The sequence below is a fragment of the Anopheles funestus genome, chromosome 2RL (assembly GCF_943734845.2).
Source record: "Anopheles funestus chromosome 2RL, idAnoFuneDA-416_04, whole genome shotgun sequence".
Taxonomy (NCBI): Eukaryota; Metazoa; Arthropoda; class Insecta; order Diptera; family Culicidae; genus Anopheles; species Anopheles funestus.
The window spans coordinates 4,490,385-4,506,339 of record NC_064598.1 but is presented as its reverse complement, the minus strand read 5'-3'; the positions used below and the strand labels follow the sequence as shown (position 1 = coordinate 4,506,339).

At 44.0% G+C, this 15,955-nt stretch overlaps 5 protein-coding genes across 5 annotated transcripts; 3 read left to right on the top strand and 2 right to left on the bottom strand.

Moving 5' to 3' along the window:
• Positions 1-337: 337 nt before the first annotated feature.
• On the top strand, positions 338-2,116 carry LOC125762732 (40S ribosomal protein S2). Its single transcript, XM_049425206.1, has 3 exons — positions 338-472; positions 889-1,399; positions 1,676-2,116. Exons 2-3 carry the CDS (start codon positions 890-892, stop codon positions 1,985-1,987), a joined length of 822 nt encoding a protein of 273 aa, XP_049281163.1. The 5' UTR covers positions 338-472; position 889; the 3' UTR covers positions 1,988-2,116.
• A 221-nt stretch (positions 2,117-2,337) lies between these two features.
• LOC125762716 (uncharacterized) lies at positions 2,338-5,559 on the bottom strand. The gene is made up of 5 exons (XM_049425181.1): positions 4,907-5,559; positions 3,499-3,661; positions 3,134-3,430; positions 2,841-3,057; positions 2,338-2,760 (listed from the first exon to the last, which is right to left on the bottom strand). The coding sequence occupies exons 1-5, from the start codon at positions 5,266-5,268 to the stop codon at positions 2,543-2,545; spliced, it is 1,257 nt and encodes a 418-aa protein (XP_049281138.1). The 5' UTR covers positions 5,269-5,559; the 3' UTR covers positions 2,338-2,542.
• A 900-nt stretch (positions 5,560-6,459) lies between these two features.
• On the top strand, positions 6,460-9,865 carry LOC125762717 (uncharacterized). The gene is made up of 4 exons (XM_049425182.1): positions 6,460-8,477; positions 8,563-8,727; positions 8,802-8,970; positions 9,043-9,865. The coding sequence occupies exons 1-4, from the start codon at positions 8,278-8,280 to the stop codon at positions 9,745-9,747; spliced, it is 1,239 nt and encodes a 412-aa protein (XP_049281139.1). The 5' UTR covers positions 6,460-8,277; the 3' UTR covers positions 9,748-9,865.
• Positions 9,866-9,871: 6 nt separating this feature from the next.
• Positions 9,872-14,243, bottom strand: LOC125764589 (uncharacterized). Its single transcript, XM_049428959.1, has 8 exons — positions 12,889-14,243; positions 12,298-12,814; positions 12,066-12,234; positions 11,981-11,993; positions 10,972-11,339; positions 10,744-10,912; positions 10,382-10,672; positions 9,872-10,325 (listed from the first exon to the last, which is right to left on the bottom strand). Exons 1-8 carry the CDS (start codon positions 13,417-13,419, stop codon positions 9,927-9,929), a joined length of 2,457 nt encoding a protein of 818 aa, XP_049284916.1. The 5' UTR covers positions 13,420-14,243; the 3' UTR covers positions 9,872-9,926.
• LOC125762720 (uncharacterized) lies at positions 14,211-15,903 on the top strand. Its single transcript, XM_049425185.1, has 3 exons — positions 14,211-14,660; positions 14,729-14,891; positions 14,953-15,903. Exons 1-3 carry the CDS (start codon positions 14,290-14,292, stop codon positions 15,634-15,636), a joined length of 1,218 nt encoding a protein of 405 aa, XP_049281142.1. The 5' UTR covers positions 14,211-14,289; the 3' UTR covers positions 15,637-15,903.
• Positions 15,904-15,955: the final 52 nt, after the last annotated feature.

Below are 15,955 nucleotides of genomic sequence, written 5' to 3'. Positions count from 1 at the left end.
TGTGTGCATAAGACCTCTAAATAGGAGGACGGTAGCTGTGGTCATATGTCTGCTATGGGAAAATAAAAACAGCGAAAGCTAGAAGTAATAGACCAAGGTCACGAGGGATTTAAATTATTAATTAGATTTAATTTGCAATTGATGGTAATACAATTTAAATTCTCGCCATATGCGGTTTTTTATTATTTGTTTGATGTTTAATTGTTTTCTTGCTTCCTGTCGTGTGCAAATGCTTGACGTATAAAAGCACGCTAAAATTTTCTTTCTTTCTTCCGGGCATACCCCACTCGGAACGCTTTGGTTTGTGACGTCACAATACTTCTTCTAGCATCGTGTGAAAGAGCGAGAAAGAGTACACACGAGCAGACCACTCATGAGGTGCGTCCTCGGAAAGGGAATCTTGTTCGACGGTGCTGTTCCATCGTCTCGTTCATTCGGGTTACCGTAACAGCACAGACAACACCAAGAGAAAGTAAGTTCCGTTGCAAATTTTCTGTGGGCATTTTAAAATGGTTGACCTAAGTGAGGTAGTGAATTAAACCTAAAGCGCTGAAGGTTTTTCTTTGGTTCCATCTTTTGTTGCATCGCAAAAGTGGTGTGTGGCTTTTCAAGTGCGATGCGTTTCTTTAAATGAATAAGCTTCCCCAAGCGCCATATTGGTTCGCCACGTGTTTTTATTGGCATTGTGTTTCACAACCTATGTGACGCTTCCTTCTTTAAAGCATTTATTAAAAATGCATCCTGTAAACCATCGCGTGTTTGCATGTTGCACGGCTAACATTTTAAAGATATTTTTGTATCGGACCGGCCCAAATCATTATTGCAGCTTATCAACGCGAACCATAACCTCAAACTCGTATCTGACATTGCGTTCTCTTCTCCCGATAGCATGGCGGACGCTGCTCCAGCCCGTGGTGGATTTAGAGGAGGATTCGGCTCACGTGGCGGTTCCCGCGGTGGTCGCGGTGGACGAGGCCGTGGTCGCGGTCGTGGCCGTGGACGCGGTGGCAAGGAAGACTCGAAGGAATGGGTGCCGGTGACGAAGCTAGGCCGCCTGGTGAAGGATGGCAAGATTCGCACCCTGGAAGAAATCTACCTGTACTCGCTCCCGATTAAAGAGTTCGAGATCATCGATTTCTTCCTGAACCGTCTGCTGAAGGATGAGGTGCTGAAAATCATGCCCGTCCAGAAGCAGACCCGTGCTGGTCAGCGTACCCGCTTCAAGGCGTTCGTCGCCATCGGTGACAGCAACGGTCACATCGGTCTCGGTGTGAAGTGCAGCAAGGAAGTGGCTACCGCCATCCGTGGTGCTATCATCCTGGCCAAGCTGTCGGTCGTTCCGGTGCGTCGTGGCTACTGGGGTAACAAGATCGGTCGCCCGCATACCGTGCCTTGCAAGGTAAGTTTGAACGCGCTACAATTGAAGCTAATGGACGGCGTGGAAAAAAAGGTATTGAAGAAACGAGCAAGAAGTGTCCTAATGATGAGAAAACTTCAAAACTTATGCGGTTTTCACGGATCTTAAAAGGCTTTACGCCTCTGATATGACGTTTTATACATGTCTGATGGTCCTTTCTACTCGATAATCGATACTTTCCCTATCAATAACGTCTCCAATAAACGCTTGTCTTTCATTCATATTCATTTATTAATGTAACGATTTTTTCTCATCCAGGTCAGCGGTAAGTGTGGTTCCGTTCTGGTGCGTTTGATTCCTGCACCGCGTGGTACCGGCATTGTGTCCGCTCCGGTACCGAAGAAGCTGTTGCAGATGGCTGGTATTGATGATTGCTATACCACCACCCGTGGTTCCACGACGACGCTCGGCAACTTCGCGAAGGCCACGTACGCAGCCATTGCTAAGACGTACGCTTTCCTGACGCCGGACTTGTGGAAGGATCTGCCACTGAACAAGACTCCGTACCAGGAGTTCGCCGACTTCCTCGACAAGACTAACAAGACCGGTCAGCGTATCATCGAAATGTAAGAATTGCCCTTGCATTTTGAAATCATTGCTACCAGTCACAGTCAAACGCTTCGAATGCAGTGATGCTTTCGAAGGAGAAAAACTAAAAATAAAAAAAATCATTCGTTTTGGAAACGGAACGATAGCAAATCGCACCAAGTACGATCATTTATTTTAAACAAGAGAGACTGAGATGATGTCAGAAGAATTCACGAAGATAGTTTGGAGATCACCGCTAGTTTGCTTGATCGATGTTGTCTGCCTGTCTGCCATTACCCTGGGTAGACATTTTTTCCTGAGCCAGCTACCAAATATTTTCTCTTTCCAGCTGCATAGAAGGACGTACAATTTTATTGAAAAACAAATAACAGTTTAATGCTTGAGCGATCCTTTATTTGGTGAATTTATATGGACCTTCGAAGGATTCGGTATGCATGGCATCCCTTGCCCTTTTCTTGCGGTGAGTGAAATACATAACACTTGCATAAATGTGAATCTTTTGGAAGATTCTCTTGTTAACAGAATACCTGGTGCTGGATGTGCAGAGGAAAAGAACGAACGATTGGACGGCAGCGATCATTCCAGATCTATCAGACCTTTGTGTGCGAACTTCGGCAAATTTTTGGTAATGTACTCAACATAGACAGGAGTTAAGAAGCATTGCTTGAAACTGTCCATCATTTTATCAAGATCAGCAAAATCCATTTCGAAACCTTCACCTTCCTTTGGCATTTCTATAACTTCGCTTATATCCACGCACATAAACGGTACAAAGGTGGCCGCAAGCAGGAACTCTATGGAAGAAAAAAACAATCCCCCACAATTTATTCAAGTGAATGTTTTAGGTGGAAATCTTCTTCGTGCTATTTCTTACCCAAATGACCACACTTTAACATTTCCAAATTAATCTCCAACAGTGTGGGAAATTTGCGAAGATATCCAAACTTTTTCAAGCATTCGATCAGCTCCTCGTAATAGAAATTGATCAATTCATCACGGTGTTGCTCACGGGTGTTGATCGAAACCGAATTGTACATCGCGTAGATAAGATCGATCGCCGGTGTCCCCCAAACGCTGAGCTGAAAATCAAGCTAAAAATTCCGAAAGCATACCAAACCATGATTCCTATGAATAATCCCTATTAAGAAGACACTTTCGTTCACTCACCAGCATAATATCGTCTAGCTTTCCATCGGTACGTTTGAACATCATATTTTTAAAGTGGCAATCACCGTGGTTGAGCACGTGCACGTATGACGTTGGATCGTAGCTGTAGATGGCGGAGGCACGCTTAAATATTTTCTCCTTCACGTTCGCTATTCTTTCGGAGAATTGTTCGAGTGCCGGCATATCTTTTACGATCGAAGACAGCAGTGCCACGTTGCTTTGCCACATTTGCAAAAATTGATGATTTTCTTCGAACAGCGTGTAGACGCCTTTGTTGAGAGTTTTCATCTCCGGATGCTTTGGGAAAAAAGAAAACATTTGCTAAAAGGAAGCTAAACAAAAGTGAGCAAGTGTCGGTTCCTAACCGTATCGATAAGGGTCATAGATGCAGCATGCCATCGGGCCAGCTTGGCGAAGACTACTCTCGATTCCTCCAAATCAAGCTGCTGTTTCTTCATTTCGTAGCCATGTTTCGTGATATCTTCGAAAACCATTACCCAAATGGGTTCTTTTTGGTGATACAAAAGCCTGTAAAAATTGTTAGGAGCACATATGAAATGTTTTTACCATTATGATAAATTAATCAGATAAATATCTGGGCGTCCGGATACATTTTGTATTTGTGGTGAAACTTTGATAAGAGTTATGAATTTTCATATCCAATTTATCTTGTCTTATATTTATTTTATTGAGTCCCTATAAAGGGCATAATATCCGCCATAACACTATAAACATTTTTCATTTCATTTGAACTAAACAGGCAATATATATTGCCTTCCTGGCAATAAGTAATACTGTAGGAACAATGTGCGTAGCAATGCAGTGAATTGCATTGTCAATGGGTTTGTTTGTCACTATCAAGAGTTACATTGCGTCACCGCGGTTAATTAGTGCTGGCTCGTCCTCAAACAATTTGCGGTTTTAGTAACCTGTAACCCATCGCTCACCGTTTTTGCTTTGTTTAACTAAACAGAAATGCGGTTTTGCTACGTGTGCAGCAGTATGTGCATTGGATTAATTTTTCACCAATGCACCCGGGCCCTTGCAAACACCAACGTGGGATAAAACTACTCAAGGGCACGCTGAAATAGGTTAGATCCAGTGCAGTGGGCAAATGGAACGCATTCGTGTATAGTGTGGCGATCATCATCCGATTTATGGAAACGATTGAGTGTACATTCGAACATGGTACTGAGCAAGTAATTAATATTCGCACACATCACTCTTGAGTTTAGACTGATCTGGATGATATATTGTCTATACGGGCTAGGGGAAAAACATTCGACAAACTTAGCCAACGATTTATGCAAAACCCTTTAAAAAATATAATAACGACCAAACTTTAACCAAATACATCCTTGCAAAGGAATTCTGAACGTTAGACCTATCGACGTCTAGACCTATCTGAGTGCCTTTGAATAATTACTCAGTAATATGACTTGCGAGGCACTTATCGAGCAGCTAAATATTTGTACATTCAAACCTATCCCGTAACATAATAGACATTGGAGTACGGGCTATCAGCACGTTACGATAATGAAACGGTAGCCAAAGATGGCTCGTGCCCCGTTTTGGAAATCGCCGCGATACACATCATCAGCCAGACATAATAAACTTATTCAGCCTCTTTTGTCAACGTGCCAGACACACGCCCGCCCTATCTTATCAGTCACTACGAAAGGGTACGGTGGTACCCTGATGATATTGACAAGATTACCCAGATCATATGACCTGGCAGATTGCGCCCGCTTTCCTACCGGAAGCAATACTTACCTCGCACCCAGCACGGTATGATCGCCGACGGACTGCAAGAGCTGGTGCATCGCCGGAACAATCCTCGTGTACATGAGCGTTTCCGTCTCGAACACGTACCCATCCTTCAGGATGTCCTTCTTTAGTCCATCCTCTGCCGGGAGCGTCTTAACGATCAGTGACACCTCATCTGCCGATCGGCTGTGGCGCACGATCGCACGGAAGATCACGCTCGCAAAATGGTCGCCCGGTTTCGTGCCGGGCAGGATGCGAAAATTCTCCACCACAAGTGTGCTGTCCCGTTCCGCGTGACGCAACACCGTCTCGAAGAAGCTCCGATTCATCCAGCTCGGTGCTTGCATTTCGTCCTTGTTAAATGCCATCGTGCAGAAAACTTTGCTCAACCTTTGCCAGGACTGTCAGCTATCGGCTCTAACGTTGAAGTGGGGACACTTGTTTTGTTGGAGGGCGCGAACACGATTCAAACTTGTTAACCCGGGTGCGAAATGCGTCGCCTGTAAACCGTTATGCTTGACTGTCGGTGCGAAACTGATCGCGTGCTGCGCAGAATCAGTTAGGGCACGAAGTGTCGCCTGGTGGTGGTAGTATTAAAATTCAAATCGTATAGCTCACTAACGTAGACCCAAGGGTAACAACAATAGAGATTGAAGACACCCGCAGCTGTAGAGCGGTGATGACGTCGCATAGACCGTGCGTTTACTGATACTGTTCAACTGATTGCATGTCCGTTGGGATCGAATGGTAACGGGAGGTTCGGGAAGAATGGCTGGAAGGATGGGGCACGCATCGGATTGTTTAGATGCTGCCGTCGGCAAGTGGTTGGCGGCCATACGTAAAGGATGTTGATAGTTACTAGCTAAACACTGTACGATCGTATTTGTGTTTGGAGAATTGCATAGAACCCTATACTCTTGAGGCGATGATGCGTCCGGCCACGATAGAAGTGGTACTCCTAGTAACCTCTCTTCCATTTTCTTCTCATCATGATGTAGAAGATTTTTTGATAAAATACCCGATCTATGGCAGTATTGAACTGCTGGGAAAGGAAAGAGAACCAGGTAATTATCATGGTTTATTCTACGATATGGTGATGAGGTTGACGTTGCTGGTCATTTACAGAGACGTAAGTAATGTGTTGGGATTGAACTAGTCATTAAGAATAATTTTGCACTTTAGCGTGACTAGGCAAAACTGTAGAATAGGAAATAGTACCGTACTGTACCGTACGTTTGAATTATGATTGATGGACATCAGATGGGAGACGTCGGGATTGAATACTGACAGCCAGTGCAGTATAGTAGTACATAGAACCTGTAGAACATATACACGCTATCTGAGTGAACATTCCAAATGGTTGTGGTTAAACACATCCAAACGATCGTACACAAGCATTTCTAACCAGCCATAAACCGTAGAACCGAAGTGTAGTAAATTGTTAATTTGTATTTCTTTTCATGCATAAATACATTCACCTCAAGCATTTTAGCCTTTTTTGCCTTAAAAGGCAATTGCATCATAAAATGTAAGGAAAAAAAACACAGTTTCCTCACGGCACGCAAGATACTAATAACCGTTCCAAGGTATCGTGGAACGCGTGGAAAGATAAGGCGCCACCATTAGTATAGCTGTGATGTGTCGGTTGCAGGGCGGTTGCAATTGCGACACGTTAGAACACCAACTGACCAATGATCGATTGCACAATTGTGAGATTTTAAACACTTACTTACAGGCAACATACATACAGGCACTGCTAGCCTTGACCATTTGGACGAATGAAGTCGGCTACGATCACTTTCCGTTTGCCGTTACACGTGCGTTACGGAATGTCTGACTGGCAGCGTATTGGCAGTTCAGAGATTATGGTAATAATATTTAAGTGACCCATAAAACCAACCACCAACATTCCTCCAATCATGTGTGGGGTCATTAGGTGTGATTTGTTGTGTTTTTCCCTCTTCGCTTTGATCGTAGCTAGAATAGAAAAAAGTGGCATGACTTGCTTTCGTTAAATAAACTTGGAATTCATTTCATTTGCTTCCTACTACGCAACATCATTTGGAACAGTTCACAGCATTTCGCGAATGGTACAAAATAGAGCAATTGCCATTCCTCCTAGACGTTCCTGATAGCGTTGGTCAGTGATCTGGAATGCTAGATTGGGTGACTTTGTGGAAGCGCCAATTGAATGTGTGGAGCAGTGGAAGTAAACACAATTTTGTCATCTACAACCGTTGGTCAAGGATGTTTCCAACGGGGTGAATGAACGCGGCCTATTCAAAAATAATGAAGATTTTTTTTCTATCGCCCTCCCAACTGTTAATTAAATAAAAATGCTCGATCGCACAAAGATACCAAATTTAGTTACTCTTTTAAATTTGTTCCTTTAAAATGCTGATTTAGTAAAGCTTGAATTTGAATTTTATTAACATAAAACTTTCTTACACGATCACAATACTATTCTTTACAAAAAAAAGTGGCCAGAGGCCACGCTATCTTGAAGATGCAACTGCCCACACGAGGCCTTTTTTTCTGGTGTTGGTGTAGGACCGGTTATGCTTGGCAAAACCACGTGCATTTTCGTTTGTAGAGAAACACGGTGAGATGGACAGACACTCAAACACCGTCAACCACGAAACTCGCCTCTATCTCGCACCCCAATATCGGTTGGCCCACTTCCCAACGGTACGGTCAGGTTGATAAGTTCTATAAATACAAACAAACCCGGCAATTGTAGTGATCAACCAACGCACACGACCATGCCCACTGCGGGAATTGAATGCGTATGTGTTCTTTATTTGCGCGAATGTATGTCGGTTTTTTATTGTACGATGGGGCAGCATAAACATGGGAACAAAAACATATGCTCGTCTCCCCACCCTTAAGGGCAATACAAATGGGGTTGAGTTTTTTGCATGTGTGGTCGTGACATGGTACCAATTTCGGTTTTTTTGGCCACAAGCGATGGAACGAACGCGTATGGCAAAAGGTGGTCAATTATTTGTGGATGACAGAAGAGTCGTCGTCGTAGTCGTTGTAGTTTTGGGACATTCCCGAATTGCCCGATTGCTTGTACGGTGCCCATATCATCGAACGAAAGATTAGGTGAACAAGAAGAACAACGGCAGATGGGCAAAAGTAACGTTGGAGGTGGAATATGTGAATTCTTGTTACGAACGGAACGGAACGTATCGTCGTCTCGAGGCTGCCGTTATCTCTCTGTGCCACAGGGTGGTGTTGTCATCACCTATCACAATTGGTCTATATTTGTTGCAAGGACTTTGGGAACTATTTAAATTCTTCGCCCAGGGTAGCAGATTGAATCATTCCAGTACAACAGGTGATACACGGTGACACTTGTGCGGTGCGATAAAATGGATCAGGCAACGCTTGAAGAGAAGTTTCCCTTCATTACCAAGGAGTATCTGCAAGGCATTTTGCGACGAGAGCAGTGCGAGAGTGCAATCACGGTGGAAAGCTTCAAGGTGATCGCACCATTAGCCAAGGGTGAAAACTATTCCAGCGATATCTTGCGGGTGACGGTAAACTATACGACCGGAAGCCACAATCACAGGTGTGCAGGTAGTCTGTTTGGTGGAAAACCGCAATCGAACGCTTCTAATGTCACCGGTGATATTGGTGTGGTGTTGCATTTGCAGAACCCAGACGTACATAATCAAGGTGTCGTTTGCGAGGGATGAGGATGCCGATCTGTTGGATGCGTACGATGTGTTCAAGCGGGAGATTGCCGTGTACGATGTGGTAATGCCAAAAGTCGAGCAGTTACTAAGCTCGATCGGATACAACAAACGGTTGGCACCGACGTAAGTGGGGGGCATTGAGTTACCTTTCCACAAAAGGCCCCGTGATTTGTATAGTTCTTATCTCTGCTCCACAGTGCTCATGCGATCCACTCCACTACGATCAAACATTTCGTGTTTGAGGATCTGTCTCTGCAAGGATACAAACCCGTCGGACGTACGGCAGGTTTGAACTTTCGGCAGCTTCAGCTGGTGTTGGGAAAGATAGCCAAATTCCATGCGGCTACCGCAGTCCTGTACAGTATCGTAAGTATATCAACGGTTACTTAACAAAACATGCTCCCAAATCCAAAACATCCTTCCAAAATCTATTTGCAGGACGAAGAAAGCATGGCAACGCATCACTATCGCAACATTAGCGAAGATGTGCCTCATTTTTACCCATTGTTCCAGAACAGTATGGTTGCGTGCAGTGAACAGGCTTCGAATTGGCCCACGACCAAGGGTAAAATTGCGGACAAACTTCGCGCTCTGGAGAAAACGATCATTGCCAAGGGATGCCGGGTGTATACCCGTTGCGAAACGGACTTTAACGTGCTTAATCACGGTGATCTTTGGGTGAATAATGTAATGCTAAAAACGGAACCGAACGGGAACCCGACTGACGTTATACTGGTTGATTATGCGACCGGTTTCTTCGGTTCACCGGCCATCGATCTTAGCTACCTGCTGTTCACCTCTGCCGCAAACGACGTGACAGTGGATGATTTTGATCTACTGCTTCAGCACTATCATGGCGAGCTGGTGGACACACTGGTCAAGCTGAAGTATAGCAAAAAAATACCCACCCTGCTCGACATACAGATAGAGATGCTACGCAAAGGTCACAATGGGGTTATGTTTTCCACCTTCCTAATACCGCTCCGATTGCTGGAGGATACCTCCAACGCTGATCTGGGCGGTTTGTTGGGCAGAACAGAAGAAGCCAAAGCCTTCCGGGTACGGCTCTTTTCACATCCCAAGTATCAGGATCGTATGGAGTATCTGTTAAACTTTTTCGACCGGAAAGGCTATCTCGATTGAGGCTGGTTCTTGTCCTGGGTTTTCGTCTCGACTGACTTATCTGGCTATGAGAAATTGTCGTATTTATGATGTCTGTACACCGCAATCCCAACTACAATGCTAAATAAATTAATAAAACCAAATAAACAAAAGAATTTGTGTACCATTTTATTACCATTTTGTAGAAGATGTTAAGCTTTCTAATCTAGAAATCCTTTGTGCAAAAAGTATGGTAGAAGTGGTTTAATAATTTCTTGATACTCTTCCCGGTTGTAGAGTTGACGACGGTAGGCACGGGCATCTTCCTCTTTGCCATACACATTGATTGATTGGTTGTAGTCTGCGAAAAGAAATGGTATGAAGCAGATCGCTAGAACGATCTCCAAAAAACCTGCACGTTGTAGATCACAGTTAATGTCAAGCAGCGTGGGAACCTTGCCCATATATCCAACACTGTCTAAAGTGCGCGTAAATTCCTGATGGTACAGCTGTATCAGTTGATGGCGTTGTGTGTCACGTGTCTCACGGTTGCACGTAAAGTACAGAAAGTACAAAAGATCTACAGCCGGCGTTGTCCAGCAGCTAAGCTGAAAGTCGTACTGTAGGAGGCAGGATGTGAGTACGATGCTTTGAAAAGCTTGTCAAGCTTACTTACGAAAACTACATCCTGCACACGTTGATCAGCATCGAACTTGAATAGCATGTTGTTGTAATGGAAATCTCCATGATTGAGCATGCTATAACCAAATCCACGTGCCCTGTAGATTGCAGCTCCTCGTTCAATGAAGGTTGGTTGAAGATTTTGCAATCGCTGCGCGTACTTCGTGTACCCATCCCATTTCGAAAGCTCCTCAGCAAAGATGGTAAAGTTTTCCAACATGAAGCTAACACCTTCTGAGGGTTTCTGCTTGAACAGTCCATTGTTCAGAGCGTCCAAAGAGCCGGCCTGGTAATGTAAAGAATAACGGAAGATCATCCGACCGACTTATGCTTGGAAGTGCGTTCAAAAACACTTACTGCACTTGTGTTACTTAAGCTGTACGAAGTAGCATGAAATTGGGCCAATTTGAACAGGACTATCTTAGCATCGTCCACAGCCAGCAGTTTGTTGCTATGCACGAATTGATGGCTCGATAAGTCCTCCAGTATCAGATACGGCACAGGCTCATCGGACGAATAAATAAGCCTGAAACAAAATCAACTACCTTTTAATGTTCTGCAAGCACACAACACATTTTTACTTACTTTGGACCAAAATACGGCGTCACATCATCGCTCAGCAGAGCGTTCATCTTCCTCAGAAAGTCACGGTACACCTTTAGCTCGGTATCGTACGTTAGCTCGTCGGCCAGACTGTTCACCTTCGAGGTGATCAGTTTAACGATCAGTTTGATCGTTTCCGCTTTTCCCCGGCTACGATAGCTCACGCAGGCCCGATATATCGTACTGGCATACTGTTGAGCAATATTGCCATGAACTGCCAAATGAACGTCCTCTACTTCGAGCGACCGATCAGCCGTGTATTGTACGAGAGCTTTTTGAAACAACGGACCGTTGAGCCAGCTCGTAGGATCCTTGCTGGTGAGATGCATCCTGTTACGGTGATGCGTACACTACCCGTTAGATTTCTGACGCGTCGAATGTAAAGCAACACGAAGAGTGAATGGAAAGTATGGAACTGTTTTCAATTTATCGGACGCTGTCGGATATGGTGCGGTATATCTTATCTAGACCTATTTCTTCCATTGACAAGAAGTATATAGGCATTGAATATGTACTATTAAGGTGCAGTAAAATCCCGTCTCATAGATAACCTTTATTGCACTCAGCTGATACTCCTAGCGAATTTTTCGATTGTTCTGTGAAGCTGTTTGTGAATAATCTCTAGCTTTTGGTTACGAAATGGAATTGGCGAAAAAGGTGGGATCGAGTTGTATTAGGTGATGTAGACATTGGATGTTTCAGCTTTACATGTGCTAAACATGTGAAACAAACATGTGACACAGCGTAACAATGGTCGCAAACACGTGCTGGTGTGAGGTCCAAAAACTTGGTGATGGTCCAAAAATATGGTCTCATTAATACACGCCAACAAACTCATCACGTGAAAGCAATTTATTGTTTTTGCTACTGTGTAACAAAACTGCTCGTAATCGCTAGCATATCGAAAATGATTAATGTTTGTAACTTTGTACGAACTGATTAGTACCACTGCGACGTCATGGAGTTATTTGTCTCATTTTATTTATTTTACTGTGCAAAAGATGCTTATAGAGACAAGAAAAAAGTCATATGTAGTTATTGTTTAGTATTCGAGAACATGTGTTATTCCATTCTACTCCAATAGTCCCTTGTGCAGATAGCCAGGTATTAGCGACTTCATAAGAGTTTGATACTCCTCGTTTTCCAGTCCCAAATTGCCCACCTGGCCGGTGGCAAGATTTTCCGGCGGAACTTTGCTAAAGTCGATGAATCGGAACTGCAGAAAACAGGTGTAGTGTAGAATGTCTGCAAACGAAAGAATAAAGTTCATTACCTCTGCACACTGCACAGTTCAATATACTTCCTTACCAAGAAACCCGCTCCGCAACAGTTCGATCTGGAGATCGAGCATCGTCGGGATGTATCCAAGAAATCCGATCGCCTTCAGTGTGGCGGTAAACTCAGCATGATAGAAGCTTATTAGATCATCCTTGTGCGCTGCCTTCACCTTGTAGTGTACGATATTGTTCAGCAGATAGTACAAATCGATTGCCGGTGTCGACCAACAGCAGGCCTGAAAATCTAGGAACCGCGACTCCACGATACCACCGTTCTCGTCGTTAAACTGATGGAGCAGATTTTTCGCATGGAAATCACCATGGTTCAGCACATTGTACAGACGACCCGATGTTTTGCAGCTGTAGATGCTGTGCAACCGGTCGCAGTAATCAGCAAAAGCGCGCTCGAACGGTTCTACAAACTGTTCGCAACCGGGCCAGGTGCGAAGGGCCTCATTGAAAGCTTTCAGATTCTTGCCAAACATCCACTCCAGCACCGGATGCTTCTTCTCGAACAGATCCGTTTGGAAGCTTTCAAAGTCGGTTTTCTGTGGAGTAATTGGGAAGATGTTATGCCTTTTGATGCAACCAATGAAACCTTCTTTCGATCGACAGTACTTACGTTTTTGCTGAGATAGAACGATGCCGCATGAAACCGTGCGATGGCTGTAGTGATCGGTTTCGCTTCCTCGAAACTTTCGATCAGATCATGTCCCTTCCAACCGACCGGTGCGAGATCTTCCAGTATAACGATCGGCTGTGGAACCGCACTAACGTGAATGCATTTCGGCAGCAGTAACGGTTTTTCATTTTCGGCCAGAATGCGCTCCAGCTTTGGCAAGAATTCGCCGTACATTTTCAGCTCCGTTTTAAACAAACTTGAATCCATCGTATCGGCAAGGATTCCTTTCTCGGGTTGTATTTTTACCACCAATTTTTTACTATCATTCATCTTCGTTCCCTTGTACTGGACGGTGAGCCGGAACAGTTGACTGGCCAGATATTCACCCGGTTTACCGACCGGGGTGCTCTCGATGCTGACCACATGCAAATCTTTGTCACCTTCCGATTTGCGCAGAACCGTTTCTAGAAAAGCACTGTTGAGCCATTCCGGTGGCGTGACCGGCTTAGTTTCCGTACCAACATCACCCATTCTCAGGTGTTATTTGAAGTAAAAATCAACAAAAAAAAATTAGAAGAGAAACTGCTGCGTAATGTAACACGGCGATTGAACTGTGCGCGCTGAACGTTAGACTGAAGGTGACTCCCAAAAACCGGTTACCTTTTATACGCTCGTGTACGCATGGTTCTGTGTAATCGATGATGACGATGCTACGTACCCGAATGACGATAGACGAATTCTTGGTTGGAGGTCTTATCTGTTTGGTAGCGTCGATTTCAGCGCGGGTTTTGAGCGGCCATATCTGTAAGGGTGTTAACCACCAGTGGGAAAGCCTTCCGGAAATGGTGATTAGTGTGAACAGAGTCATCGTGGCAGTAAAAAAATGTGGGCTCGTTTCGTTACCATTTTTGGCACAAGCTTTAACTCTTCCCTCTCTATACTGTATGGTGTTTGCATCTGTTTTGTGATGATTCATTTCTTTGCTGTGACGACATATTGAAATACCCGTTTGAGAAATTGTATCACTACTTTGATTATTAAGCAGAGTATTAAACGTTTATTAATATTAGTATTTATATAGACATATAAAGGCGATGAAATAAAACATTATATCAGTGTGTAAGGTGAATGATCAATTGCTATCTTTTTTTTTGAATTCCTAATTATGATGAAAATTGTTTCACACGTTACAACAATACCTGACCGGTGCCCATTTACGAACATCTTATCATCAATTCTATCGAGATAATGCTCCCAATGGCATATCCGAGACATCGGGTGGGGGAGCTACAACATGTTATAAATACTCCCAATGCGAATCAAGTAGTACCGACGGAGTAGTGTTGTGTGTGATCGAGTGCTATAGTTGTTGAATCGTTCAACAGTTTCTTCCATTTTAAAATGCTTTCCCCAAGAGATGAAAACGAAGCACCCGTGTGGTTGAACGATGAGTTTTTCTTGCAAGTCATACGGGAATTTACACACGATGCCAGTGCGCGGTTGTGTCATGGGTGTAAGTTACGGCCTGGCACAAAACCTGGTGAACATTTTGCCAGCGTTATGTACAGAACGACGATACACTATCGATGCCATGAAGGCAAGGAGGCAACACTTGACGTGATCATGAAGATCAAACCGTACCAGGAAGGGCTTAAAAAGGAAGTGCTGGAAGACGACGATCTATTTTCCAGAGAAATACACATCTACAGCAAAGTGTTACCGGAAATGAAGCGAAGGCTCGAGGACATTGGTGAAACGTTTAACTTCCCTCGGTGTGTGCCGATCGAAAGCTTCAATATTCCTGTTACCTGAGAAACAACTAATGAGCAACTTGGGTTAGGTTTGTGTTTGCAGCACATCGTCCGTACACCATTCTTATATTGGAAGACGTGAGTGCAAAGGATTGGAAAACGGGAGGATATATAACATCATTCGAGGAGATCGTACCGGCCATCAAATCCATTGCGAAATTTCACGCAGCATCCGTCGTGATGGAGCAAGATGTAAGTGTGGTTAGAATCGTGTATGTACATAAGCGATAAACATTAACAATATCGTCCTTAGGACAATTCCTTCAGCACTCAGCATCGCTGTAACGTGGCCGAAAAGTTTAAAGCACTGGATGGAATGCTGAAGAAAAGTTTTAAAGATTTATTACAGTATATGCGATCTACTGAGGGGTTTGAACATTTGATCAAACCTGTAGAAAAGTTGCAAGGAACATTGCTACGCGATCTCGTCGCAAGTTACGCACCCTCGCAGAACTGTCTTAATGTACTGGTGCATGGAGATTTCCATTCGAAAAATTTACTCCACCAGCATACAGCGGATGGACGGGTGTCCGACACTATGCTGATCGATTTTCAAATTTGCAGTTGGACAACACCGGTAGTCGATCTGTACTATCTGCTAGATACGATCGTTGAGCAGACGGTAAAGGAACAGCACCGTGAAGCAATGATCTTTCTGTACCACGAGGAGTTCCGGCGCCTTTTGCAAAAGCTCGGATGGCTTGGGCGCATTACCTCACTGCAGGAGCTGCATATGGAGTTACTTCGCAAAGGGGCGATCGAGCTGTTCCATTACGTAGCATTGTATGCATATCGATTTGTCGATCGTTCGAAGATCGATTTCGAAGCGCTCCTTTCAGGCAAAGCGAGTAATCCCGCGGCTAGCAGTCCTGTGTATCGACGTGTGATGCGCGAAGTATTGACAAGATTTCTCCATCAAGGTGTGATGGAGCCGTAGTGTTTGTACACGCGGCATATCACGTGAGCTGAGTGCGATAGGGAGGTGCGTGTATGTGTGGAGAATGAAAATAAACAAAAACAATTACATAATGTTATCTTATCGCACGCTTAATTGCGGTTGAACGTGAAACATTGCCAATGTATGCACCATAACGGTCTACGTGTGATAAGCACTCCACAAAGGTATTTGTGAAATATTTTCTTTTTTTCTAATGTGTTTGTGAAAATCAACATGAAAATAAATAATATATGTACGCATAATATACTTATCTGTCTAACTATTTTTAGAACAATCAGTTTGTATTTCAGTCTTTTAT